General features: G+C 41.1%; 3 protein-coding genes across 4 annotated transcripts; 1 reads left to right on the forward strand and 2 right to left on the reverse strand.

The window, feature by feature from the left end:
• Positions 1-3,729: 3,729 nt before the first annotated feature.
• On the forward strand, positions 3,730-10,101 carry rd3 (retinal degeneration 3, GUCY2D regulator). Of its 2 annotated transcripts, none has more exons than XM_041063671.1 (3): positions 3,730-3,855; positions 6,767-7,079; positions 9,055-10,101. In XM_041063671.1, exons 2-3 carry the CDS (start codon positions 6,790-6,792, stop codon positions 9,410-9,412), a joined length of 648 nt encoding a protein of 215 aa, XP_040919605.1. In that variant the 5' UTR covers positions 3,730-3,855; positions 6,767-6,789; the 3' UTR covers positions 9,413-10,101. The 2 variants fall into 2 exon arrangements, with proteins under 2 accessions (XP_040919605.1, XP_040919604.1); XM_041063670.1 differs by lacking the exon at positions 3,730-3,855 and adding an exon at positions 4,770-4,928.
• A 94-nt stretch (positions 10,102-10,195) lies between these two features.
• On the reverse strand, positions 10,196-13,128 carry si:ch211-22i13.2 (uncharacterized protein LOC553945 homolog). Its single transcript, XM_041063672.1, has 7 exons — positions 12,970-13,128; positions 12,310-12,382; positions 11,799-11,960; positions 11,646-11,707; positions 11,471-11,557; positions 10,896-10,985; positions 10,196-10,789 (listed from the first exon to the last, which is right to left on the reverse strand). Exons 1-7 carry the CDS (start codon positions 12,970-12,972, stop codon positions 10,739-10,741), a joined length of 528 nt encoding a protein of 175 aa, XP_040919606.1. The 5' UTR covers positions 12,973-13,128; the 3' UTR covers positions 10,196-10,738.
• Positions 13,129-13,500: 372 nt separating this feature from the next.
• rhag (Rh associated glycoprotein) lies at positions 13,501-22,545 on the reverse strand. Its single transcript, XM_041064153.1, has 10 exons — positions 22,274-22,545; positions 17,438-17,621; positions 17,076-17,226; positions 16,814-16,961; positions 16,332-16,498; positions 16,090-16,227; positions 15,706-15,827; positions 15,476-15,549; positions 15,260-15,333; positions 13,501-14,972 (listed from the first exon to the last, which is right to left on the reverse strand). The coding sequence occupies exons 1-10, from the start codon at positions 22,449-22,451 to the stop codon at positions 14,898-14,900; spliced, it is 1,311 nt and encodes a 436-aa protein (XP_040920087.1). The 5' UTR covers positions 22,452-22,545; the 3' UTR covers positions 13,501-14,897.
• Between the last annotated feature and the right edge of the window lie 3,098 nt (positions 22,546-25,643).

Here is a 25,643-nt window from a genome sequence, read left to right on the forward strand (position 1 = left end):
GACAATTAAACAAAGCTCACATTCAGCTCAGTCTGCAGCACACCATCACTACGAGTTTCTTTGCTGGAGGAGTAAGAAGGCCTGATTGTCTTGTAATGTGCTGTACAAAAAGTTCAGTGTGCACTTTACGGCACATGTTGAACTCCCTAACATGTCTGTCGGATGTTCTTCTGAAGCCCCATCCCCTCTTTTCCTTGTGGTTATAGCAGTCCAGTAAGGAACACTGTTCCTGTATTAATATTTGTTCAGTAGGTGAGGCACTGTGCTGTTTATTTGATCAAACTTTTCAGGCTTTTCATCTCAAGAATGTGAAGTATGAGCTCTCAAAACAAAAACATTTGTTCCCTCTGTACACCCAGGATCCCCTTGTTCTCCACCCAAAACCTATACAACTCAACTGATACCACCTGTGAAGATTATGATCCCAACACACTGAGATGCTACAGCACAAATAAAGACATAAAAGAGACCAAGAGCTTCTGTGTGGAGCCTCTTAGCCGCTGAAGTGGAGAAAATCTACCCTCTAGTGGTGCGTTTAAGTGCTGACGAAATCCTGGAGCAACATTGGTTGGTTTCAATTTCAGCATAAAATGTCACATGGTTTACAATAAAGAAAAATAAATGAAAATAGGGAATCAACCAATAAGGCCAGGAAATAGGTTATTGAATTTAGATTCAAAAGTGGCTGAAGTTGATCAATTTTTTTTTTCCAAACATTAACTGATCCCAATCTGATCCAGAATGAAAATATACAAACACCAGGACCCTTACCGAGACATGATGTAGATTCACAGCAGTGTTAGAGGGAGTGTTCAGGCTCTTATGACCAATCTGTGCTTCCCCTCGAGTAATGCTGACTCACTGTCTATATATTACATGTCCTGATCGCCTCTTAGAGATAACGAGGTTTACATGATCAGGGTCAGCTTGTGTGCATGACACAAATCTTTTCACTGTTTTAAACAAATCCATTAACAAAGAAGATAACTTTGAACAGAGTCTCGTTGTTGAGCTGTTTGTACTGGTTTGCTGAATAGAATACGTGTTGTAACTTAACAGAGCTGAAGCCTCAGGCTGCATGGTGATGTGACGCCCCCTGCTGAGACTGATAAATACCTGCATCACAGAGAACATTACTGAATTCAATTATTTAAACAACCTTTTTGAACACTTTTTGTTGTATTTTACCAATAGTGACTGGTTGTATGCACAGTAGGAAGGTTTATTTGGCTGCAGCGACCCATGCTGGCAGTTCATAGTGGAGACAACAGTTATGGAAAGGTCAATTTAGGCCTAAAAAATTATCACAGTCCCAATAAGATGGGCAGAATATACCAGAAGAGAGCTTTCAGTTGAAGGTGATTCTGCTTCTTTGCTTGGACTGAAATGCCTCTAAGAGGTGTAGTTAGAAAAAGAAAAAGAAGAATGGTGGTTTTGAAATTATGTAATTTTGTTTCCCCCAGATTCTCCAGGCATAATAAACAGCAACAGGATAAAAGAGTTACATGCTCAGGTGCCCATATGATCAAAAGCCAGTTTTATCAGCTTTTTCTGTACCTTAAAAACACTGAACAACCTCTGAATGACCCTGATCCGCCTTTATGTTAATGACACTGTGGGTCACTATAAAACACAAACACCCAGTGTGACTCCACCATGTTACGGCCATGTGCACAGGATTCTAGATGTGGCTGACAAACACATTAGATGATATGAGGTGGGGGTCTAAAAGCTGTTGTCGTGCGTCAGAGCGTACAGGTGCCTCAACACCATTCACAGCAGATCTGCCAAACCTTCACCAAACAACATCAGCGCCCGGTGACGCACCGTCAGAGCCCCGTGGCTACTCACCGAGTGAGGTTAACATGGGATTGATGGAGGGAATCACTTTAGAGGATTAGCACTGTCATCTGTTTGGATTACAGGGAGAGCTTACCTGCCCATCTGTCACCTTGGAGCTGAGGTAGACACACCGCTTTTACGTGGCGGAGGCCTCGCTCTTGCTCACACTGACTGGATATTTATTCAGGCAGATTAAAAACATGACACTATGGCTGCAAACAGGAGTGTTGTCCTCTGTCTGGGTGGTGCTGCTGTTCAGTTTGAGTGCAGTTTGACACCCTGCCAAGTGCCTTCATGTACATCATGTACTGTATGTAAACACTGCTTGTACTACAGAGTGGGCCTCTGGCTTTTACAGGAGGAAGATCAGGGACATGATAAAGGGCTAACCCACCAAAACCCACCTTAGATTCCTTTTTAATGTGAGCTATGAGGCAATAAAATTACAGGTACTATGCGGTTGAAAATTTGCTTAAGTTGAAATTGCTTTCAGATTAACAGGAGGAACAATTTCCATTGCCTAACTACAGATTTTTGCATTTTCGTAGGCCCTTTTTCACAGACGATATTCAGACACGTCTCAGTAGAAAAATCACAGGTGTAAGTAATAAAGTGAATGATGGCTGAACTCCATTCAGCTGCATCACTTTCAGGGTCCCTGCATTGTTCATGCTGACTGGCTGTCTCACTGTTTCGCCATTGTTACTGTTATTATAACACCTGCACTATTCCTACTCTGACAAGCTAAAACGTCTGCTGTCAAAAAGGCCTATTGTGCACCATTTGAATTATTTGTTATCAAGCACAAACAGCGTATTGGAAAATATATCAGGATGGTAAACATTTCTAAAAACATTTTGATCTGAAGAAAGTTTGTGACGTGGAGTCAGTGTGCAGTTTTCTTTTTATGATCAGAAGCAATGAATTTAAATTTGTATTTTTTTTGTTTATTTAAAAACACACTTGTTTTCTGTTTACACTGGTGTATGCTGCTGTTTCTGCTGTAACTAAACTGAGTTCATAGTTCACCCAGCTTTTTATTTAGCAGTGTAGCAGTGTAAGAGGTGGAGGAGGAGGAGGATGGTGGTGTGGTGGAGGTGCAGCGAGGTTTTTACTGTTACTGTGAATGTGTGCAGAAGGAAACCGTCTGAGGTTAGCTGCTTACACCTACACACAGCATAAACCAACAAACCTTGATATCCACCTACACAACGACTGCACATTTAATCTGGACTCCTTTTCTCTCTGCTTCTCTATCATTTGCATCACACACACACACACACACACACACACACACACACTGACAAACACTTCCTTCTGCAATTAGCACTTTTCCAAGCCTCCTATAATTCATGCACGACTGTTCCGGGCCAGTGAGACTCATTATCTGTGGGAAGTTAATTTACACAGGCTGAGCGACCTCTTGCAGATGTTGCACCACTTAACTAAGCAGTCGTCAAAGCCCGGTGAGCCCACACAACACTAACCGTGTCCTCGAAACAACGTCCTTTGATTTATCTCCCTCTTTCCATCTCGCTGCTCTACCCACTCTGTCCTCTTTATCTGCCTCTTCATCGCTCTCTAGCTCCCTTTCAGCTGATGGAGCTTATTGTGGACAACAAGCCTCGGGAGCATCACTATGGCAACGGCGAATCGTAAAACGCTGCACAGGCGCTTCATCAGGGGCCGTGATCCAATGGCTCCCGTTGGAGATGGTGCCCCCAACCTCCTGCAACAAGTAAAGGCAGGCCAGAGATGCTCCTGGGGAGGAGGAGGGGGGAAGATGGAGAGAGAGAGAGAGAGAGAGAGAGAGAGAGAGAGAGAGAGAGAGAGAGGTGGAGATAATACTGTGGGACTGTGAGAGGACGAGAGCAGAGAGAGAATCCAGTTCTCTATTTCCTTGTCTCTTCAGGATCAATCTATCTGTCTGCTCTCTGCTCTAATTCTGCTTTACAGTACTTCTGTTTTCTCTTGAGCCCAAGACAAACTTAAGAAAAAGAAACAGAAGAAGAGGTAAGAATTTGTTTCTTTTCTTTTCTTCCCCCCCCCCCCCCCCATTCATTCTCAGCTCTGCTTTACAGTAAACAGCAACAGATGGACTCAATGGACGTGAGCACTTGAGGGTTGAGCATATTCAGAGGGAGACCAAGACAGAAACACGTTGGCTGGAAATTTTAAACACAGGGATATTACTGAAAAAATAAATAATGAACAACTAACATTCTGATGTCCATTATAAATTATATAATTGTTTTCTCCCATTAACTGGTTGACATGAGAAAGAAAAGCAGATGACCTGTCTCCAGATGACAAAACAAGACAAATAATCGACAGATTAAAGTAATTAAACTAACTGTAATTGTAAAAGAATCATTATATATGATGCCAAAGCATAAATCATTTTTAAACTCTTGGAATAACAAATTACTCATTTGTGTAACAGGCACTGTTAGCATTTGAATCACAGTACTAAAGCGCACTGCGTTCACAAAGGAAAATTATGACTGTCTTCCATAATTACGAGATGCGGAGCTTGTGAAAAAGGTTTAGATGTGAATCATTGCTTTCTGAGAAGGCAGAGGCTTTGTACTCTACCTGATTTAAATGTCTATCCTATAAATCTATGCAACGAGTATGAGTTTGAACATTAATATAATTAACAATAATTTTAATTATGTTTTTTTTAGTAGAATACTTCGGAAAATGTTACATTAATCGTTAAAAGTCTTCACTTGTTTGAACAGATTTAAACTTTTCCGATGAACAGGAAGTAGCCTATAAGGTTCCCTGGATCTAGATTAACCCACAATAATACTGTGGGCTGCAACTTGAGCCCTATTTTTTTAAGCCTATATGTGTTTACTTTGGAAAATCAAATAAGCCGAATTAGCTATTAACAGTTCCTCTTTGGTATATACCACTGGATATCCTGATAAGTACCAATGAATCACTTTGATACTGAAAAAATCTTAAAAACCCGATTATTCGGGTTTGAGTCTCGGCAAGTTCTGAAGCGTTCTAATTCCTGTCCCTATAGTGTGTATTATCTGGTGATTATGAACACGAAACCTCCGGATTATGAGAAAGTAAGTCATAATTCTAAGTTAATTTCGAGTTAAAGTCTCTAAATTCTTTGTTATTTTTCTTTTGTGAATGCAATACGCTTCCATAGCTACTTTGTGTTTGACTCCATTTTGAAGGGTTAATCAGCTCATAGTTAAATAGTCGGGTGCAGAGGTAAGAGCAGGGTTGTGCACTGTGTCGCACTGTTATGAAAGCTTTTCATTGCTTGTGATCATATTCACCAACCACTGCAGCACAGGAGAGTGGGGTGTAAAACATGTACAGCAGCTGTGGTTTGGAGGACAACCTCAACATGCCAACAGCTTAACCCAAGATTAAAAGAGGACGGTTACAAAACTAAGTAGACACCTAATAAAAGAAGCCAATTTACAGAATGAGAGATTACCCACAAGGATGTTTACTGCTGCTAATACATTTACTGTGTCTGCTGAAGCACTTTTGGGTGAGGTTCCATCTAATGCTAACTGTCCTATTATATTCTTGGATAATCAGTTAGTTGTTTGAGCCACAAAATAGTAGAAAAGTGAAAAATGCCCAAAGCTCAAGGTGTTCAGTTCCTCAAATTGCTTGTCTTTTTGTTTTCCCAAGACCCAAAGATACTCTGTTAGTTTCAGGGCTGCAGCTCATGATAATTTCATTACTGATTAATCTGGCAGTTATTTTTTCGATTAATCCTTAGTGAAAAAATAACCAGTAACCCATCCTGACATCTTAGAATGTATTGTTTTGTTTGACAGTTTACACTGATTGATGACAGAAAGGAAAGCAGTCAATCCTGACATTTCAGAAGCTGCAGCTAGACAGCGTTTAGCATTTTTCACAGCTTTTTTGCTTGAAAACGATTGATTATGAAAATAGTTGTCGATCGACTAATCCAATAGTTGGCAAATAGTTTCAGCTCTAAATTATTTTACTATCACAAAAGAAAAAGAGATTAGAACCAGCTTTAGCAGTTATGACAACTTAAACAATTAATCAAGCGTCAGAGCCGGTGCTGTTAAATTTTCTGTCGATCGACTAATCGATTCACTAACTAATCCTTTCTGTTCTAATCACAGCATTCGTAGTCTTTCCAGAGTATAAGCAGTGGATGTGGATCTTTTGAATTAATAACTCATGATACCTTCATCAGTGGCTTCCATTGTTACATTTTGTTGTGCTTTCATTTCAAAAAGCAATGAAGACAAAAGACTCGCTCTTGATGGAATTGAATACAGCATCTGTGGGAGCGAACACGACGCCTGTAGAACAAAGAGCTGATGGAGGCAGAGATGGGAGACGCTCTCTATTGGAAATATGTCCAGATGTAGAAACAGACCGAGGATGTGGTGTAATAAATTATGCAAAATTATGCAAACGTACATGTTTTCTTTTATAAATAGGAAAAAAGGTGTCAAAACTAACAAGAACATAGTGTCTTCCCCACAGCTGCTGCTTTTCCAGACAGTGTTGAAAAGCTAAAAAAACATTTAATCAACTGAACTAGACAATCAGTTACATGTTGTACAGTGCAGCTTGGTGCAGGTGAACTGTGTTGTTTGTTTTGTTTTATTGGTCTCACATTTAAAGCTCTGCAAAGTACAGAGACACCTGACTTCAATTACTGTCTAACATTTCCAAAATGTCTCATTCTCAGGTCATTGCTTTTAATAAAAGCATCAAATCTAATCTGTGAGCCTACTGGGAAAAAAAAAGAAAAAGCACTTTGCACCCTGAAATCAGTTAATCTGAGCAAACATTTTAACAGCTTGGTGGTAATATTCTACAATCTTGTTTAATTTCAGGTCACATCGAATGATTTCAGTGTGATGACTCTCTCTGATTGTCTCTCCCTCGTCAGGGCCTGTGAAGGAGGACAAGGCCATGGCCTCCTGGTTCAGCTGGAATGAGCCTTATTACCGGAGCCCCCGGCGGGACCCGGCTGATGTGGTCACTGACACCTTGATGCTCGAGCTCCAGTGGCAGCTGAAGGAGGCGGAGAGGCAGCAGAGGGAGAGGGAGAACGAGTACCGGCGCCTCAAGACCGGAGTGGACTACAGCTGGCTGGCCAGCACGCCTCGCTCCACCTACAGCATCAGCACCGGGGAGAGGCTCGGCCTGGAGGACCTCTGCTCCAAGGTGCCGCCGTCCTGCTGTGGGCTGGTCATACTCAAGTAAGGAGACACTGAGCTGACAAAAACACAGACAAATGTTTGAAGAACTGGAGCATGAAGAAGCATGATTTTGAATGAATGAATGAATGAACGGCTTTTACTTGTAACAGAGTATTTTTGTTGTTTTGGTGCCTTTAAGGAAAGGATCAGAGTACTTCCTCCACCTCCCATAAATATGCTAATTTTTCAATATCACACAGCTCAGTGTTAATATGACATTTTTCAAAAAGTCTCCCCTGAAGCCTGAACAGCAGAGAGACAGACTGTGGTGATGGTGTAATTCAGAGTCAAAATCTGGATCTGACTAACAATGAGTCATGAAATAACTCAGAGGACACTGTGGCAGCAGCCATGGATATTTCACTTTGGGCCCGTTTCTGACTAAGAGCTGGAAAACTCATTTGGATGTATCTCATATCTCATGTAAGAATTAATAGTCAAACTTAGTCACTCAGCACTAGTGGACAAACTCCAAGAAGTTCTATTTTTCAAAGCAGGTTGTAATGAAATATCCATGAAGTGTGATTCCATTGTTTTTTTTTCCCCCGATCCAGGTCACATCAGACCAGGTCTAGATCAAAGACCACTACACTTAGTCTTGGCAAATCTTGACTAGATTAACAAGTGGACATAAAAGTCTGTTTAAAACACAGCTTTAGATTTGTGAAAGCTTCAGTCGGATTGTGAAGGAGGAAAAAAACAGCAGACCATTTTAGTAAATTTTGCTGACAGACAAACACACTATAGCATTGTCGCTGGCAGAGACAGGGAGATGTTTCGTCACGGAAACCGATCAGCCTGCCAACCTCTGTCATCCCCACACATGACTCTGTAATGCTTTGGCGTCTCCGTCTTTTAATCTGCAGCAGAGTCGTTCTGAGCTCATCTCAGCATCTGTTCGCAGAAAGCTGCTGAGGTCTCAGGTGTCTTGTTAAGAGTTTGACAGTTTTTTGGGAAGCAGTTTGAGAGGTGTTAATGTAGGTGAGCGGTGAGGAGCTAAACACTAAGTGGAAGTTACACGCGCACAACAGGGACCAAGTGGAGCATGTTTTTGAGATTTTAATTAGCTGCACGAAGACCTCAGTTGTCAGATTGCCTGTGAAGAGTAATTAAATGATGCTGCCTCTAAATGGGAGAGATACCTCTGGGTTTTCCCAAAAGTCAGCCAGTCCTGTTCTTTACCCCAAAGAAACTTTACTGCTAGTTTTCCATACAGAGTAATATCTAATATAAATAAATAAAATGTTAAAAAGAAAAAAGAAAATTGGCTTTGTTATAGTTTTTTTCTTTCCTGAACATGATCCAAACATCATTATTTCTCTTCAGCGCTAACAGGAGTTTGTGGCTCTGGTCTAAGTAGAAGAAAAAGAAAGAAAGCCAATCATCTGTTAACTGGAAGCTCTTACTGGGAAACAGGTTCCCGAATAGACGTCTATTTAAAGGCTCGTTAAGGCCTCAGCACCTCTTGTTATGAGGAGGAGAAGGAGGAGTAATTGGGGGGTTAGCAGGAGTGTGCTGGTCATGCTGGTGGGGTGCTGATGACTCTAATCTGGGTTGCCTTTTATAACATTTGCCATCATGCGCATGTTCTCTTGCGCAAAGGCCTAGGTTCTTTCTTCAGTTCACCTGCATTGGTGCTTACTCTGATAGAAATTAGAGAGAAATTCAAGGTCAAGGTTTAAATTAATTTTTTTATTTATTTCAATTAATTTAACTCAATGTAATTTAATTTATTAAAAGTAATTTTATGTAATGTATGTTTGAGGGACAGTGAAAACAGGAAACGTATGGAGAGAGTAGGGGAATGACAAAGAAAATAGTCTTGTGACCATATTTCCTGCAACTCGACTGCATACACCCGTGAGGTGGTAACTCCAGTTACCTTAGAAAGAATATATTCAAAGCTGGAACCATGTTTTCCCCTTGTCCTTTTTCAAAGGGGTCTAATGGGGTCTGTGTTTTTTGCTTTGGACAGGTTCAGGGAGGTCATGCAGGCCAATGATCCTGATGTGCAGGAGGTGTCCAGCCTGTTCCGCTCCGTCCTCTTGGAGGCTCTGGACCACCTGAAGGAGGAGCAGGAGGCGCAGCGGCTGTCCCGCCAGTGGAACAACAAACGTGCCATGAGCATGTCCCTCATGAACTTCAGGTCCCGGATCAAGATCAACCCCTTCGGGAGCACGGTTGGTCTGACCTCCGCTGTGGCCGACGGAGCGGGACTGAGCGACCTCAAAACGGTGTCAGAGGATGTGGAGAGAGGGATGGAGAGATCGCAGAGGGTATGGAGCATGCCTGATTTCAGATACAAAGGAGCCAGCAGCAGTAAAGTCGTTTGATGTGGAGCGTTCACGAGACAGTGGTGGTGGGACATTTGTGGTGGGACTGAGCTGCAGTACATCCACTTTGCACCAGGCGAGGGAGGAGGAATCCCATCATCCTCCTTCCTCTTACAGTATGAGACCACTCAGCATTTGATCTGTTTACTTACCTTTTACTTGTACATCTGAAAGGGCAATGTCAGGGATTTTTCTTAGATCTTCGATACCTTGACAACACTGATTTTCAGCACCAGTTTAAACTGTGCCTGAGATTATCACCTCTTGCAGTGATGCCTTTTATATTTTATAGAGATTTGGCATCTAAGCACTGAGAGATATTTACTGTAGCCTGGTAGGGATATTTATGTACTTTGAAGGTTGTCTTGATGCAGGAGAAAACGTACACAAATGGCCTGAGAGGTTTTCCATGAGATTTCTGTATAGATGTTACTCATTCAGTCATAATATAGGTAATAATCAATGTTCACATTAACGTCATTCTGAGTGAGGCATGCTGTTGCCACAGACTGCGCTTTGTTTTCTTGCAGCAGCACAAAGACTATAATTCATGATTCAAGGTCAGCAGGCTGAAAGCTTTCCAACTGTGAAAAGATGCAAAGAAATTATCATTAAATGTCACCCGATCTTTTTGAGTGAAACATTCCAAATCAGCATCTTCCCAGCCGTTTATTGCTGTTTCTTTCTTGTTTGTCACACAGGAAGATTCAGCAGTACACAACAGGTTTACTCCATCGTCCATGTAGAGTTTTCAAATGGTGTGATACAGGGGACCAACAGTGATTGTGTTTTGTTTTTCAGTTTAATAAAATAACGGATATTGGAACAAAATTCACAACAGAAGTGACAGAATTTGGGGAATGAATGTTATGAGTAAGTCGTACAGTAATCATCAAACACAACGTAGAGTCGATTATCATCGTTCTAAACATCATTCCCATCCTTTTTTTTAAAAAAACAAATGTACACATTAAAAACTAGGATATCAGTACACACTGATAACACTGTGGTTCCCACAGCCAAGTTTTACTGTGGAAACATCTTGGGTACAGATAAAATTTCAGGCGACACAGTTCAACATAAACTCTTCTCATATCGCAAAAGCTATCAGAGTAAAAGCTGAAGAATGGGGAAACTGGATAGCGCCATCTCACTTTGCTGCAAGAGACAGAGCTCTTTCCCTCCATCCGGCTCAGTTCTGCCCCCTGTGTCAGTTCAGGTCGTGTTCATCATCTCTTCCTCAGAAAAATCAAAGCTGAGTTGTTGTTTCCTGAGTTCTGCTGACATGTCTGAGCCTAACCACCGCTACCGGTGTCCACAGTGGCATCACAGGGTAGAGTTCAAGAACTCGAGAAGTTCTGCCCGATTTTTGTCCCGCTGTAACAAAAAAAAAGGAAATATGAGCCAAAGCAAATTACAATCCATTCACAAACTATGAAATGCACGCTTGGTCATTTATTTGACAGCGAAAAGATGACATTACCTGTTTGTCTTTCTTTGACTTCTTTACTTTCATCTTTATCTTCTTCCCTGAAATCATGCTGTACTTGCCCTTTTTCCTGTCCTTCAAGTACTGAAAGAAAAACAAATGTATGTTTATGGGGACTACAGTGCAAAAAAAAAAAAATATAGAAAAATGATATTGACTGACAATGTTATACAATCAGTCTGTGATAGCAAAGGTAACTTACAAGAAACAATATGGAGAAATGAATAAGAATGACTTGAATCCAAAGTTTCTACATTTATGTGTGGCACATGAATTGTAATATGTTCATCATATTAGCAGGACTGAAGTACCAAATCCTTCCCAAAATGTTATAAAATGATCAGCATCACCACCTACTACTGTCACATTAAACTGATTTGAGATTTAAAAAAAACACCTTGTGAGGTGTGGTGTGTTTCAGAGCATGTGTGGTCAAGATTTAATGTTGAGGTGGAGAGGAAAACAAGTCAAAATCGAAATGAACAGAAGCTTTGAGTGGTGTTTGTCTACTTGGCTATATTGTGTAATGAGAAGGTGAATGGACTGTTACTGAATGCACGTTTCCCTACCTTAGAGATCTGTACAGGTCCTGAATTGTCTTCTCCTTTTGCTTTCTTGTCTTTTTTACGTTTGTGTCGCTTCTCTTTCTTTCCTTTCTGGTTCAGAAGACAAAATAAGTAATGGTCAGTTTTCCGTGAGTGACTTGAAAAAAAAATGCATGAAACCAAGTGTGCAGAAAATTACTTTTTTGTGTTGTTTCTCCTTTTTCCTTTTCTTAGACTGCTTTCTGGATTTACTGCGGGAGTCTAAAAACAACAACAAAAAAACCCCAACACATTGAAGCATATCTATCATGAAGATTCTTGGACGCATTGCAGACTTTGGATGTACACTTACCACTGCTGCTCGAGCTACTTCGACTGCGGCTGGATGAGTGTGATGAACCTGATGAAGAAGAGGACGATGAGGATGAAGATGATGAAGATGACGATGATGAACTGGAAGAGGATGAGGAGGAAGATCTACTACGGCTGCGCTTCCGCTTCCTTTTTTCTCGCCCTGAGAACAAACAAACAAAAAAGAAAACACAAATACAAACCAATATACAAAGAAAATATTAGAATGAAATAATGAATTAAATTTTTATTTTGGTGTCACATGTACAATTATATCCAAAAACTTTTAGGGTAGATCCGGATCATTTCAAATCTAGTGTTCATTGTTTGACATTGCCCTTGGTGAAGGTCTGCTGAAAAGGAGCAAGGAGAGGAAAACTATTTGAAGGTTTGAAGCGTTGACCACAGGCTATTGTGCCAATGAGAGGAGAAACAGTGACACAGTGGATTCGGCCTTTCACTATTTAGATGTTTGATGTGAAGGTGAGTTTCTGTGTTTAAGGTCGTCTTGCCTCTGCTCCTTGATCTCGTCCGTTCGTCTGTTCTGGAGCTGGAGCTGGAGACTCTGCACTCCGCTTTTGTTGACTAGAAACAAAAACAGATGTTTAACAGAGGCTGGGCAGACAGATCCGCAAAAGTGTTTATACCACCAAATACTAAGTCTCGTATAAGCGTGTTCTCCTTATTTCAGAGAATTTCACACCACGAATATTTTTTTTACCATTAAAAACAAAGAGAACAGCAAGAATAGGCGTGTCAACTATTTTATGTAGCCGATCAGCAATCTATTATCCTACTGACATATTCGTTGCCTCGCATGACAGTGCATTTGCTGCTTTTAACAATAAAACGTGTCGATAGATAAGTATCGCTATCTGTGATCCGAGATAGTTTTTCGTTGAAATCTGATCTGCGCTCCTGAAGAAACGCGTTAGCTAATAAAGTTAAACACTTTAACGTTCAGTGTTTTCGTTTCAAACAGGAAGCCCAAAATAAGCAATCGTGGTGTTGTTAAAAATACTTATTTACCGAATCGTTAATACATGGATTGTCCCTTCTCTGGTGTGTAACACTTCAGAATCAGGGCTACGTTTACAAAGCTAAAGCTAAAATGCGCTTTAAGATGTTACATAAACTGCTTGTGCTCGTAAAAGAACAGGCTCTGTACTCACCATGACTTCAGTGGAATGCAGTAACAATATCAAATATATCCTGAAACCAAAGTCGCTGCACAAAAAAAAGAGTGCAATATATATTTATACGATGTTAACTCTCGTAAATTAGCATTAGCTCGAACTCAGAGGAAACATTTTGTATCCCGTGATGCACCGCGGCTGGCTACGGTCAAGCTCTGAACACGGGAGTGAAAACCGCAGAGAAGCCGCGACAGCGCCCCTAGGGGTGACCCAGAGAACACGAGGTTACCTTGCTAACTGCTAACCGAGCATGGTGCTCCTTGCTCGGTAACAAAACTTAAAACAGGTAAGATAAAGCTGTAAAGAGCAATACTGTAATGGAATTAGTGGGCTAAAGTCACCTCGACTTTCTTCGCTCGGAGGGGGTCTCGCCCAGGGAGTAATTCAATGTTGAACCGCCACTGCTTTGTGTAAACAAACATTTACACAAACATTTAATGTTAAGAATTGTTGTTTATGTTGCTGTTGTAACAACATTTTAAATAGTACCACAAAAACAAACACCGGTATTGTACAAAAACATATTTATTATGACAGTATTAGTATATTATACAAATAAGAGCATATGCCCACTGTATAAAAATACAAAATCTTGATGCGTTTCAGTGTTCTGGGCACCATAAGTCATTTGACAAACCAAAATATTGATTAACGCTTTGTGTAGTCAGTTTCATCTAGCCCTGCAGTCCTGTGTTTTGATGTTTAACACACTAAAATCCTGTCCTCCTGCACTCCAGCACCATGCATGTTGTTTGAGAAGATGAAGTGAGCTCTAATCCTGTGATATATGGAGAAAGTTTGCTGCAGGTGTGACAGATTAAAAACTCAGAATGAAAGAAAGAAACACTAAATCACCTGCAGAGAAAAGAAAGACATTGCTGCATAAAAATGTATCATACTGTTATGTTATGGAGAAAATGGGTATAAAAAGATAAAAAGACGCCTGCACCTAATAAAATGCTGGCACTTTCTTATTTGTCAGTGTGCAGGTTTATGTTGCATTCCTTTAAGATATTTGAAATATATTCAGTACCAGTTGTGCTTTTTTGGCATTGCAGGGCCTTGATAAAACTGACTATGTCAATCCATCTAAGAACTAAACTGTATGTACATGTAAGAATACATTTGATGTAAATAGTAAAGAGAGAAAAAAAACCCATAAACCTCAGCTTGCCAATTGACAACCAGTCTAATGCTAAATGCAGAGCTCTGAATTGCGATCTTCATTGCGTTAAAAGAAGTTGTACAGCTGCCTTCAGATAGACAGAAAATGCTTAGAAGATAAGACGCGCAAAGGTTCATTAGTTACAAAAATATCATGTGACTATCCCTGCCCTTGTCAGAGCCATGCTGCTGGTTTCACGCAGTCTGACTCTGATTCCTTGCAAATTGAAGGACTGGGCTCCAGTGAGGTGACGTGAAGCCGCAGGTCAAAGCCAAGTTTGACTCCTCTCTTTGACCTGAGCCTCAGCAGAAATACATATGCAAGGTCTATGGGAATATAAACAAGTAAAATACATACTATGCTAATATCTTAAAACATGTTTTTATCGTTTTTATAATATAAAATGACATAAAGAAAAGCTTATAGAAGTGGTAGTGTGTTGGCAGTGAAACTGCTAACGTCTGTGGCCCATGGCTGTGGATAAGTGACTTAACTTTCCCTGAAGGTGAATATTTTTCTTTTCAAACACTTAAAAGTTTTTTTTCTTAGTGTAACTGTGATTAATCTTTATGTTCTGAATTTTCAGAATAAAATAGCTCATGTATATGCTGATTTTCTCACACTATAATGTAAGCATTTCGCTGCCCTTCCTGTTAAAAACAAATTGATATCTGTGGTCATCATGTAGCTGATTAATAATCCTTCTTAGTTTTGGGCTCAGTGGAGGGCTGGCAGATATTTAAGCCTCTGCTTTGTTCTTCGAGTGATCAGCATGAGCCAAGCTCTCCTCATTCTCCTCCTCCTCCTCAGGAACCTGGAAAGCATGATGAAACAGACCCAAATAACATGAGTGCACATGTTTTGGACAGAAGACAGTCATTTGCTTATATTCACTAATACCAGAAAGTTGAAATAATTACAAGAATATTTTTTTTTCTATGAATGTAAGCCTAAATTATACTGTTGCAGTGAACCACATCTATCTGACATGATCCCAAAACCACATATTTAATAACTTGAAAAAATATCAGGCCTCTACGTCTATCACTTGTAATGTTTAAGAAACTAGAGATGATATTTATGAGGAACAGGATTTCTCACCTCCCAGTAAATAGAGTCATCGAAGCAGTTCTGGTCTGGAGGCTGTCCCCAGATCGGCAACTTCATTATTAAACCTTGAAGAAGAAAATGAATTGTTTGATCGCTCAGATGTTGCCCTTTTGGAAAATCTTATGAACCCTGCCCTTTCCACTGAGTCACAAAAGGTATTTAACTGTTATGTGTCACATTTATGATTTCATTTTTATCTCCACCCACCTGTAACAGCACCTCCAACCAAAGCGAACCCGAGGGATGAAGCCAAGGCAGCAGCTTGCATGGCAGCGTTACGGCTGAAGAGGAGGAGAGGAGACGGGAGTGTAAGAGCTGGAAGCTGACATTTAGCTGGAGTATAAAATTATTTCATAGCTGCAATACAGTTATGTGTGTATATTTGTATATATCACTAGATGTATGTGAAGACTCGTGGTGAGTAACATGGCCCTTACTTCTGTCCCTTCTCCAAAGCCACGGCCACAATACCAGCCAACCCGCCCAGGATGCCAGGCATGCCATGCAGATTGTGGACACCACAGGTATCCTGGATGCCCAGGCTGGATGCCAGGATGGGCTGCAGAGGAGGAAAGGAGGCATCTTGTAGCAACCAAATGAATTTAAAAGGTGAAATGTGCATCTTGATATCAAAAAAATGGGCATGAACAATACACTGATCATATATGGTGGACGAAGACAAATTTTTAACTATCATGTGGTTTGCAACTAATGATTATTTTGATCATTGATTAATGTACATGTAATGGTATAAAATGGTAGAAAATTGTGGAAAATGCCCATCACAGCCTCCCAGAGACTTTGTGAGACTTTCAGCTCACAGTTAGGAACTTGAAGCCAAGGGTAGAGATGACGCCAGCCAATAATCCAATCAGCATGGCCCCAAAGGGCTCGATGTTCATGTCAGCGCACGTTCCCACAGCAACGCCACCAGCCAAGGTGGCGTTCTGAATGTGCACCTATAGAGCATAAAGACAGAACAGCGAGTATAAAACTGGATTAGCTTTTTTTTTTAAATTATTCAAATAGCATTACTATGAATATTAGGGGAACGTTGTCCGACCATGTCCAGTTTTCCTTTGTGTTCCACGAGGCTGGAGATGGCGTAGGCAGAGAGCACACAGGTGGCCAGGGAGAGGTAGGTGTTGATCACTGCGGTGACCTGAGGGAGGCCCTGAGTAGCAATGGCCGAGTTAAAACTGGGCCAGAACATCCACAGGAAGACAGTTCCTGTAGAAGAGGGTGATAAAGACACAGCATTTGGATCAGTCTCAGTCACATCAAACCACACTGCAAGTTACATACTTGCACATTTTAGTATTCGTATTAATTTTTGTTCAACAGGACTGTCAGACAGTTGAGGTCAATTTGGCTGAATCACTGTATGTGCTGCATGGCTATTTGTGTCCACTAGGTGGCACAAGCCATACATGTGCAGGAGGCCAGTGATGAACCAGTGAAGGAAAATTACAGCCTAATAAAACTCATTAAACTCAAACAGATGATTAACAGATTAAATTAGTTTAAAGCGTAACTGGCTCTTACCAATCATAGCAAACAGATCAGAGTGATAAACAGATCCATCGTTCTCATGACCGTTTCTTAAAGCTGGTCGGTAAAGCATTCGAGCCACTGACAGGCCGAAGTAGGCTCCGTAAGCATGGATGGTCATGGATGCTCCGACATCGTTGGCCTACGAAAGGAAAGTGAATCCATAACAATGCAGTCATGCCAATCCATGTTCAACACACAGGAATTTATGTGGTGTTCTTCACATCAACGTATACATGTGTCATTGTGTATTCACCCCTAAAACATTGGTCACAAGGTGCTCATTGATGGAGAAGATGGTGATCTCCAGTATGGTCATGATGAGGAGCTGCACAGGGCTGGTTTTACCCAGAACGGCTCCAAAGGAGATCAGTACTGTAGCTGTGCTGAAGTCTGCATTGATCATCCTGCAGGAGATGGAAAGAAAAAGAAGTCATTAGGAAAACAGGGGGAAGAGGTTGAATATAAAAATTCCCAGACTAGCACACTTCGGTCTTCGTCGTCTACAGAACATAAAGTGATCGGAGCTATTCAGCAGCCAGTGGGACACGTTTATTGAACAGCTGCTGAGTAGTCATGTATGTTTAACTGCAACACGTGTAGAGGAGACAGTCGTACTTTGAGATGTTGATTTTGATCTTGCCGTCGTCCAGGTGCCACATGTTCTGCATGAGGAGGCCCCACTGCAGGCCGAAGGCGGCCAGGAGTAAGTTGATGCCCACGCTGCTGAACCCATATCTCTTGAGGAAGGTCATCAGGAAGCCGAAGCCAATGAAGATCATGACGTGGACATCTTGAAACACTGGAGACATGAGAAGGGAGGTCAGTTCTGCTGCTGATTTGATGACTGTGGACTTCTTTGTTGCGAGAGCCTCACTTTAGTCTCAGCTAAATGTGGACATGAAATTGAATCAGATGAAACACTATTATGAAATGCTGCCCTCAATTAAACGATTTATTGGGCAGTTATTGGACTTCACCGGATTCATATCCTTCCACAGGAAAGCTCTATTGTCAGTTGTGACCTGTTAGCTGGAAAAGCAATTAAATCACACTATGAATGGGATTCTGGGAACACGCTCCTGCTGTTTCTGTTGAGAGCCTGTTTGTGGCTCTTGCACTGGTTCTGTTAAGTGCATATGATTTTGATAAGTTTAAACTCAGGTAGGGTAGGGTTTGGAATTTGGTTGATTTCCCACATTTCATTTTCTATATTCTCAGCTCTAAGAACACATGAAAAACTTTGGGGCACTCCCTCCAAGAGTAGTCATTGTGACAGGAAGTGGGACCCCTGTTTCCTGAAAGCCTTTAAGCTTGAAGTGATGAGACCCTCATATGGAAAATGTATCAAGGTGGAGATATGCGGAGGCTGGGAAACAATGGGCTTCATTTCCTTAGTCCATAGTGAACATTACAGTAGCCTCTGTTGTCTAGACAGGACACACGTAGCCTCTCCTTTGTAAAAGGCAGGTCTTCGCAGTCTGAAAGAAATAGTTTACCGGTTTGGGAAGTAAGAGCATTCTTGACGAGAGTTATATAGATATTCGTAATAGTGTCCCCCTGTTCATATTTTCTTGACCTTGAAATTCGCTTTGGCGTTTTGGGTAGAATTTTGGTGCCAGGGGCAGAGCACACGGTGTACAAGTGGGAGGAGAGATGCAAACCAGCGGGAGGTTCAGTCACATGTGGCGACGCAAAGTGAATTGTTGCTATTTTGATGGAAATTAGGTCTTAGATTTTGCGCTCAGAGTGGACGTCTCAGTAAGTGTTTGTTAGCGAGCTTCAGAGGAGCTGGCAGGCAAATTTTGTTTCCTTTAGACCGAGCAAGACTGGCTGTTCCCTCTGTCCTGTTTCTGTCCTAAGCTTTGGGGGCGGCCGGTACGCAGCAAGTTAGGTGTGCGGCTTTGGACTTTGGACCGCCCGGAGATCGGAGGGTCGCCGGTACGATTCCTCGAACACGATACGCACAATGGATATGGGTGGTGGTGAAGGAGACGCCCCCCCCTCCGCGACCATATCCGTGGTACCCCTGTGCAAGGCACCGATCTACCCCTGTCCCCGGGCTCCTTCTAGGGAAACCCCCTGCCACAGCGTCTCAAGTGCATGTGCATGCTTGTGTGTGTGTTTCGTTCACTTTGTGTGGGTAAAATGCAGAGAGTGATTTCCCCAGGTGGGATTAATAAAGTATAAACTTAACAACTTAACTTAAGCTAAGCAAACCGGCTGCTGGCTGTAGCTTGATATTTACCTTGCAGTTACATATAACTCCCTGAAAGCAAAAAAAAAACTTTGGAAATATTCCTATAAATAACATTAAATATCCATTTTTGGGACATTTTTATCCATTACACACTATATTTTTATGAGAACATGTTTGCTTTTATTTGTGGCTCAAAGTGAGAAACCTCTAATCCTCACAAGTGCTTTAGAGCAGTGTAAGACAACAACTCTGATTCACTTAACAAATAGCATTTTTAAATAATGTCTTAACTTTACTTTAGGATGCATTTCCATAATACACAGACAGTAATATGAGCACCAGTTTAAAGTGCAGCAGTGTTAGAATGATAGACTAATGAGGGAGATTAAATTCAGCCACATCTATTTTTGTGAACAGTATTTCCATATATAGTGTGTCAGCACATTTTTAACACATTGAACATTAAAACGCCTACATCTACATTTGTGAGGCAGAAGCTGAAGATGGAGCATTTTAGCTGTGATGGTTTTTATATGGGTCTATTCTCCACATTCTCAAATGATGTTTAGTATTTTAACAACTGAATACTTATTAACCAGTCATCTTAAAAAATGAGGTGGCCAGTGTGCGCAGTCTGAGCTGTTGCCTGACTGCTGCATATCAAAAATGTACTTTTTTTCAGCAATTTCTTTCTCAGTTCTTTGTGTTTTATCATCAGTCTGTATTCAGGGACGTTTTAAGTCGTATTTCATATCGTCAGCCTGATAGTTACGTTCTCCGCTGCTTGATATAAAAGTAATACACCAATTTAACCTTGTGAAATCAATCACTGTGGAATCAAATTGGTCAATTTCTCTCTTTTAAAAGACATTCTTCCCTCGTTTCACGCCCACAGAGGGGAGAACGGGGCCAAATACTGTGGCACAAAATGACTTTCGAGAAGCAAATAATGAAAAAACAGTGTTAGTGATCATCTTAAAATATCCTGTCGTGTCATTGTTCAGTGCACGACAACATGCGATCAGCATTTTGAACATTTTGATAGGAGCAGCAGCGAGTCGAGCTGTAAATGTCTGATTTACTTCACTGCTTCACTTTCCATTGAGCTGTTTTTGAAGAAAACCTGTTTGTCCCTCAGCTTGCACTTCGACCCCCCCCTCCCATTCTCAGCTAGCTGACTCAGACTTGCTTTCCTTGTAGCAGGGGCTTGTAGTGTAGATTGAGGACCGGGAGGAGGTAAAGCTGGAAAGCAGCCGCAGTGACTGGCACCACGCCCAGATGTTAGGTAACGCTCAGTAATCTTCTGAAGAATTGGGTGAGCCAAGACAACAGATAGAGAATCCCCTCAGGACCTACTGTAGTGCAGCCTGTAATGACCAAGTGATGCAACCAGTGCAAAAAATAAAACATTATTTCATTTTTCAAATGCTGGAGAAACTAATTTCCTTGCTTTTGATGTTTTCACTACGCAAATCAACTCCTCATTTAGATAAAATTACTTTCCAACAGTCGAAATTAGAAACTTCTATAGCATTCATCATGCGAGACACCCAGAATTTATTTCTGTCATTTACATAAAAAAAAAAACTGATTTGCTCCTTGATGATAAAGCTGTGACAGTTTTTCACTCGCTCCAGTCCACATTTCTCTGCTTATTTGTCTTGCTTTGAACCTATAATTACAGATGTCTGGTATGCATTGGGTAGCGGATCTCTCTGCACGCAACCGCAGGCCTTGCGCTTTTTCACGTTGTCCGGTCACATTTTAAATAGTCATGGCTTTAGCTCTTGGAGCATAATTTAAATATTTAACTGAGCATGCTGTGCCAAAGGTAAGATGGACTTTAGATGCACGTCCCTTTATATCTCACAATGGCAGTTGACTGTTGGCACATGAAGATAAATCTTTTTGAAGCTTCCTTCTGCTCCAAAGTGATTATTGTTTCTTTCCTTGAATGTTTGACCTTCACTGTGCAGAATGCTGTATGTGCAGAGTTTGATATTGAAGTTTGTTTTTACATTCATCGGAGGGAAAATTTCAGTGCTAACTTTTAATCTAAGTTTTAGATGGATACATAATGATGTTGGTTATTTAATATAACAGCTAGTTTGAATGCAAACCATCTTTGTCACCTTTTATTATTCAAAAAAACTATTTTTTTTTGTGACTGGATAAGATCTTTAAATTTTATCTCTTGCCCAGCACAATCAAAAGTGAAAAAGGAATCAAAATAATGACTTAAATTTTGAAAACGACTTTGTCTCTAGACAGTGTGTTTCTGAAACATCCCATCTGTAGAGGAAGATATCCTCAGCCTTAATACTGACTGTTGAGCTAATCTCTATGTGTCACATGTGCCCCACCCAGTTATGATTAGACATTCATACAGTAAGAGAACAACTTCATGTTGCCGATATCTTCATGAAGATAAGTGGTCGAACTGCCTCGCACTCACTGAGTATCCACATTTAAGCGAAAACACCTTGAAAATTATGCTTTTAAAAATGCTACACAGGATTCAAACAGTGTTTTGCTGCTGCTCCACTGACCATCTGTCTTTGCTCTTTTACTGTATCTGCATTTGAGGCATTAATGTAAATCACATGTGACCTCCACTGCACGAGACCTGACACTTTCCCCTGCAGGATCCTCCTGACTCCTCAGCTGCATGTACGTGAATAGACCTTGTGTCTGACGAGAGTGCGACCCCATGACTCCTCTTATTGCACTCAGCAGACCTGCACTTGAAACAGCCTCTAAATTCTTCTATTTCTGTTTGCTAGTAATTGGAAAATTATACACTTAAAATAGAATTCACATTATTCCAATGAAGGAAAGTGACCTTTTTCCATTCACTCAAACAGTTCAAAGTTCAAGACTAGAACTGAAGCTTGGAAATATGGAAGATTTGTAGATTTATTGTTTTTACTTTAAAATAAAATAAGCTGAATTTGAGCATTTTGCCTAACATCTAAATCCAATAATTTTGCTGCTGTCAGCAAAACAACTTGAAAAATAATCTAACTTTTCAGCCCCTTTCCTCTCTTAGGTGGCACAAGCTTTGCTGGATATTCCGTTTTCACCAATTAACAGTAAGTTTAACCTCAAAGCTGCAAAGTGTGTTAGAACCAATGAGATAAAAACTTGATAATCCATCTTTTTTAAACTCTCTAAACACTAAACAGTCTAGTGACCAAACACTCAGACATCTAGCAGCAGAGCATCCCTCAGTGTGCAGTCCCGCATAGACTTACTGGGGTAGAGAGCCAAAGGATTCTGTTCATGGTGAGTCTCATTGGCGTGTGCGTCGTGCCCGTGACCTTTGCCGTCATCATACCTCACAAACACCGCAAACAGTATGATGGTGATAATCTCCAAGGCTAAGGCCACAATGGGGAACTTCAGCCTCATGTTGGTGGCGTACGCAGGCATCCTGAGACCAACTCTGGTTATCTCTCACGAGGTCTGACACACACACGTACACACACACACACACACTCACTAACTCTGTCTGTTTTTGCAGGGGTAGTGCTGTGTGAAGGGAGGGAAGAAGCTGGTGTCTGGTTTTAAACTGATGCAGGTTTCGTGGTGACCAATGACAGGGCAGAAGAGCTGGGCCTGGGTGGTGAACACCCCCGTCATGCACATTGCTCGTGGGGATGGGTTTCCTCTCTTGATGTCGGAGGGGACAAAGCAAAACACAAACATAATGACACCCGGGCCAGCGAGCGGACATGGGAGAAAAACTTAATGACTGCTCCTTCCCACTCATTTTTCACTGTCAGAAGTTGTTGATTTATTAACTTAACTTCAGACCTAATGTCTTAAAATACGGTAGAAGAAAATGTATCTTAGAATTAAAATAAAGAAATGTTTCCACAAAGGGATATTTGTTATTTACATCTGTTGTTTACTCAATAAAATTTAGCAAGCTATCATACAGTTACAGTTTTTCTTATTTCTCTTGGATCCGCTGTGCTGAGCACTGTTCCTCTTTCTCAGTGCAGATGACTTAAGAGCCCATTCCCTTGATAGAAAACCATTTTTTTCAGTGATGCACCTGCAGTTTCGGATACATCACTTAAGTACAAGTAACAGTACAGTAACTGTAAAAATTTAAGTGCATGTAAAAGTCCTGCATTTAAAGTTTTTATACAGGTTAAAGTATAGACGTATTATCAAAACAGAACCCGAACGAAAAGAGAGAGAATATTGGACTTAGATTTATCAGGTGGCCAGAAACAAAACTCCAAATGAATGATAATACTGGGGATGATATATCAGTGTTGTATTCTCAGTTTGCTTCCATTGCCCCCAAGTGGCAAGAAAAAACAACCTGTTGAAGTCTTAAGTAAAGATAATGGAAAGTGCAAGTAAAGCAGCCAAAAAGAAAAAAATCCTCATGAAAAGTCATGTCATCATCTGCCGCTTATCTAGGTCCAGGTCTCAGGGGCAACTCCCACCCAGTCCACAATGCCACCGAAGTCCTACAGCACCTCTCACAGGTGGTGAGCCCATGGGAAGTGGTGCCGTCCGGAGCGGGACTCAAACCCACGACCCCGAAAGATTGAGTCTTGTGCTCTACCACCTGAGCTAACCGGTCGGCCTCATGAAAAGTCATGTAAACATATTACAAATCAGGATAATTGGCAAATAAATGCATTGGAGCAAGAACTACATTATTTCTTCCTGTCATGTAGTAGGATTGTACTGTAAAGCAGCAATAAATTGAAATACTGAAGTAGAAGTACGCAAAAATTATACTCAGGCACGGAAGTTGAACTTTCCACCAGTGTATCCAGAAAAGGAAGGTGTGGCCTCTTTGAAGCTTGGCTCGCTCCTGCACATTGTCATTCCACCCATGACCCCTGCAGACAGTAGGTGTAGCTGTGATCAGGTTACTTCAGAGTTCAGGTCCTTTTCCATCAACTGTTTGTCTTGAGTCACCCTGACATACTGTACATGCCTCTCTTTCATTTCCCACTGGAAACTATCCAAGCTTACGCCTCCTCTGATTGACCTGCAGGTTCTGATCCAGTAAGTGGCTCCCACAGTGAGTGTGGTGACAGTCTGAGGCCTCTCACCAAATTACCCCAGGCCAGAGGTCCTTCATTTGGGCCAAGAGCCTTATGAATGAGCAGAGGAGTTAATCACTGCCAGCAACACATTTCTGTTTGTCTTGGAGCTGAGAGCAATGGAGGTTTTCCCAGACCCTTTGGGAAATTACTTCCAAATGTTGAGAGATATCAAAAACTCTGCAGCGCTGCTAGCACTAATCTACTCGTGCTGACTCATTACTCAATCAGTTTGCACTACAAAGTTTATGCAGTAATATTTGGCAGACAGTAGAGGCTTTTTCAAAGGGTGGAGCCATAGTGTCACTCTTGCTCTTACACTCTTTTTTTTTTCTTTTTAAAGACAAGTGAGCTAGGCGCAACCTGAACAGCATGGGAGGATTTGTGGTCCAACTGCCACAGTCATTCATTCATGACGGCTACAGATACTCCCTCACACCAGCTTCCTCTTATTTTAGCTTTTGTCTGTTTTATTGGATTCCAGACTATTTATTACAGAACAAACTGTGGCTTTTTGACCCTTACCATTCAACAAATTATTTTTGCCTCCAGAGGATCTATGTAGGCCCTGAGAAATGTTTGTATAGAGGTGAAACTGGAATTATTAACCCATTATTATGTCTATAATTTTTGATCGTGAGCCCTGAGCATCAGCGTTTCTCTTCGGTCAGAGTTTTGACAGAGAGCATGAGAACTGTTTGCGTAGTCAAGTCTGTTCAATAACAGTAAACGCTCTCAGTCTCACATTTCACAGCAGGGTGTCCCAGAGGTACCAGTGCTCTTAGGTTGTTACTTTTGTCAACATTTCTTACTCTAACTTTGCTTATGCATGATCCAGCTCCAGATTCTTGATTAGATAAATGTTTTTAAGCCTGGAGGCTGATGGTGGTAACATCTCTTGTTCGTCAAGTAACAGCATGTAACTCCCTGTAAAACCTGTTGTTTGTTCTCCGTTGAATGTTTGTATTCTTCTGGTTGCGTACAAGTCGTCAACACATCCACTCACTCGCTTTAAATTCTTTGGACAATTCCTTGCTTTATTCACACATTAGCTGGAAGAAGTAAATGGCACAGTCCGGAGAAAATATAAAAATCCTCTGAGAGCTACTGCGACTGACTAGCTGTAGTATATTTCCTGGCTTACTAGCATGAAAATGGTTAGCTCCTCAGTTTTGGATAAATGCTTGCTTTGAGGTTTTTGTTTGTTTCCTCTTTTCATGCTGTGCACACAGGACAATAGTTGTGTTTTAGGCAATTGGAGCTCAAAGAGGAGTTTATCATTGACCTTTGTAATGTTGTGTTACATCAAAAATGTCTCATTTTCAGTTTTCTAATAAGCCCTGGCAGTTTCACGTGGAATAATTTGGCAGTTTCATCAAACAAACGGTATCAGTGCCGTTGGGGGAAAGAAAGTGTTGGCTTGTTTAGGCTCCCAGAGTCTGAAAAGGTTTGAGCATTAAAGCAAAGCACGAAGAAAAAACAGCTAAGTATTATTTTATCAGCTCAAATCAGTTTGAATCCAGCCTCCCTGTGAACTTCACATTCCAGG

This window comes from Toxotes jaculatrix, chromosome 19, assembly GCF_017976425.1.
Source record: "Toxotes jaculatrix isolate fToxJac2 chromosome 19, fToxJac2.pri, whole genome shotgun sequence".
Taxonomy (NCBI): domain Eukaryota; kingdom Metazoa; phylum Chordata; class Actinopteri; family Toxotidae; genus Toxotes; species Toxotes jaculatrix.

Coding starts and splice junctions, on each gene's coding strand:
- si:ch211-22i13.2 (XM_041063672.1), bottom strand. Junction 11,708..11,798: donor AAGTAGCTCGAGCAGCAGTG/GTAAGTGTACAT, acceptor TGTTGTTTTTAG/ACTCCCGCAGTAAATCCAGA. Junction 11,558..11,645: donor AGGAGAAACAACACAAAAAA/GTAATTTTCTGC, acceptor CTTCTGAACCAG/AAAGGAAAGAAAGAGAAGCG.
- rhag (XM_041064153.1), bottom strand. CDS start 22,451: ATGCCTGCGTACGCCACCAACATGAGGCTGAAGTTCCCCATTGTGGCC. Junction 17,622..22,273: donor TCCTTTGGCTCTCTACCCCA/GTAAGTCTATGC, acceptor TCATGTCTCCAG/TGTTTCAAGATGTCCACGTC. Junction 16,499..16,813: donor TGATCTGTTTGCTATGATTG/GTAAGAGCCAGT, acceptor CCTCTTCTACAG/GAACTGTCTTCCTGTGGATG.
- rd3 (XM_041063671.1), top strand. CDS start 6,790: ATGGCCTCCTGGTTCAGCTGGAATGAGCCTTATTACCGGAGCCCCCGG. Junction 7,080..9,054: donor TGTGGGCTGGTCATACTCAA/GTAAGGAGACAC, acceptor TGCTTTGGACAG/GTTCAGGGAGGTCATGCAGG.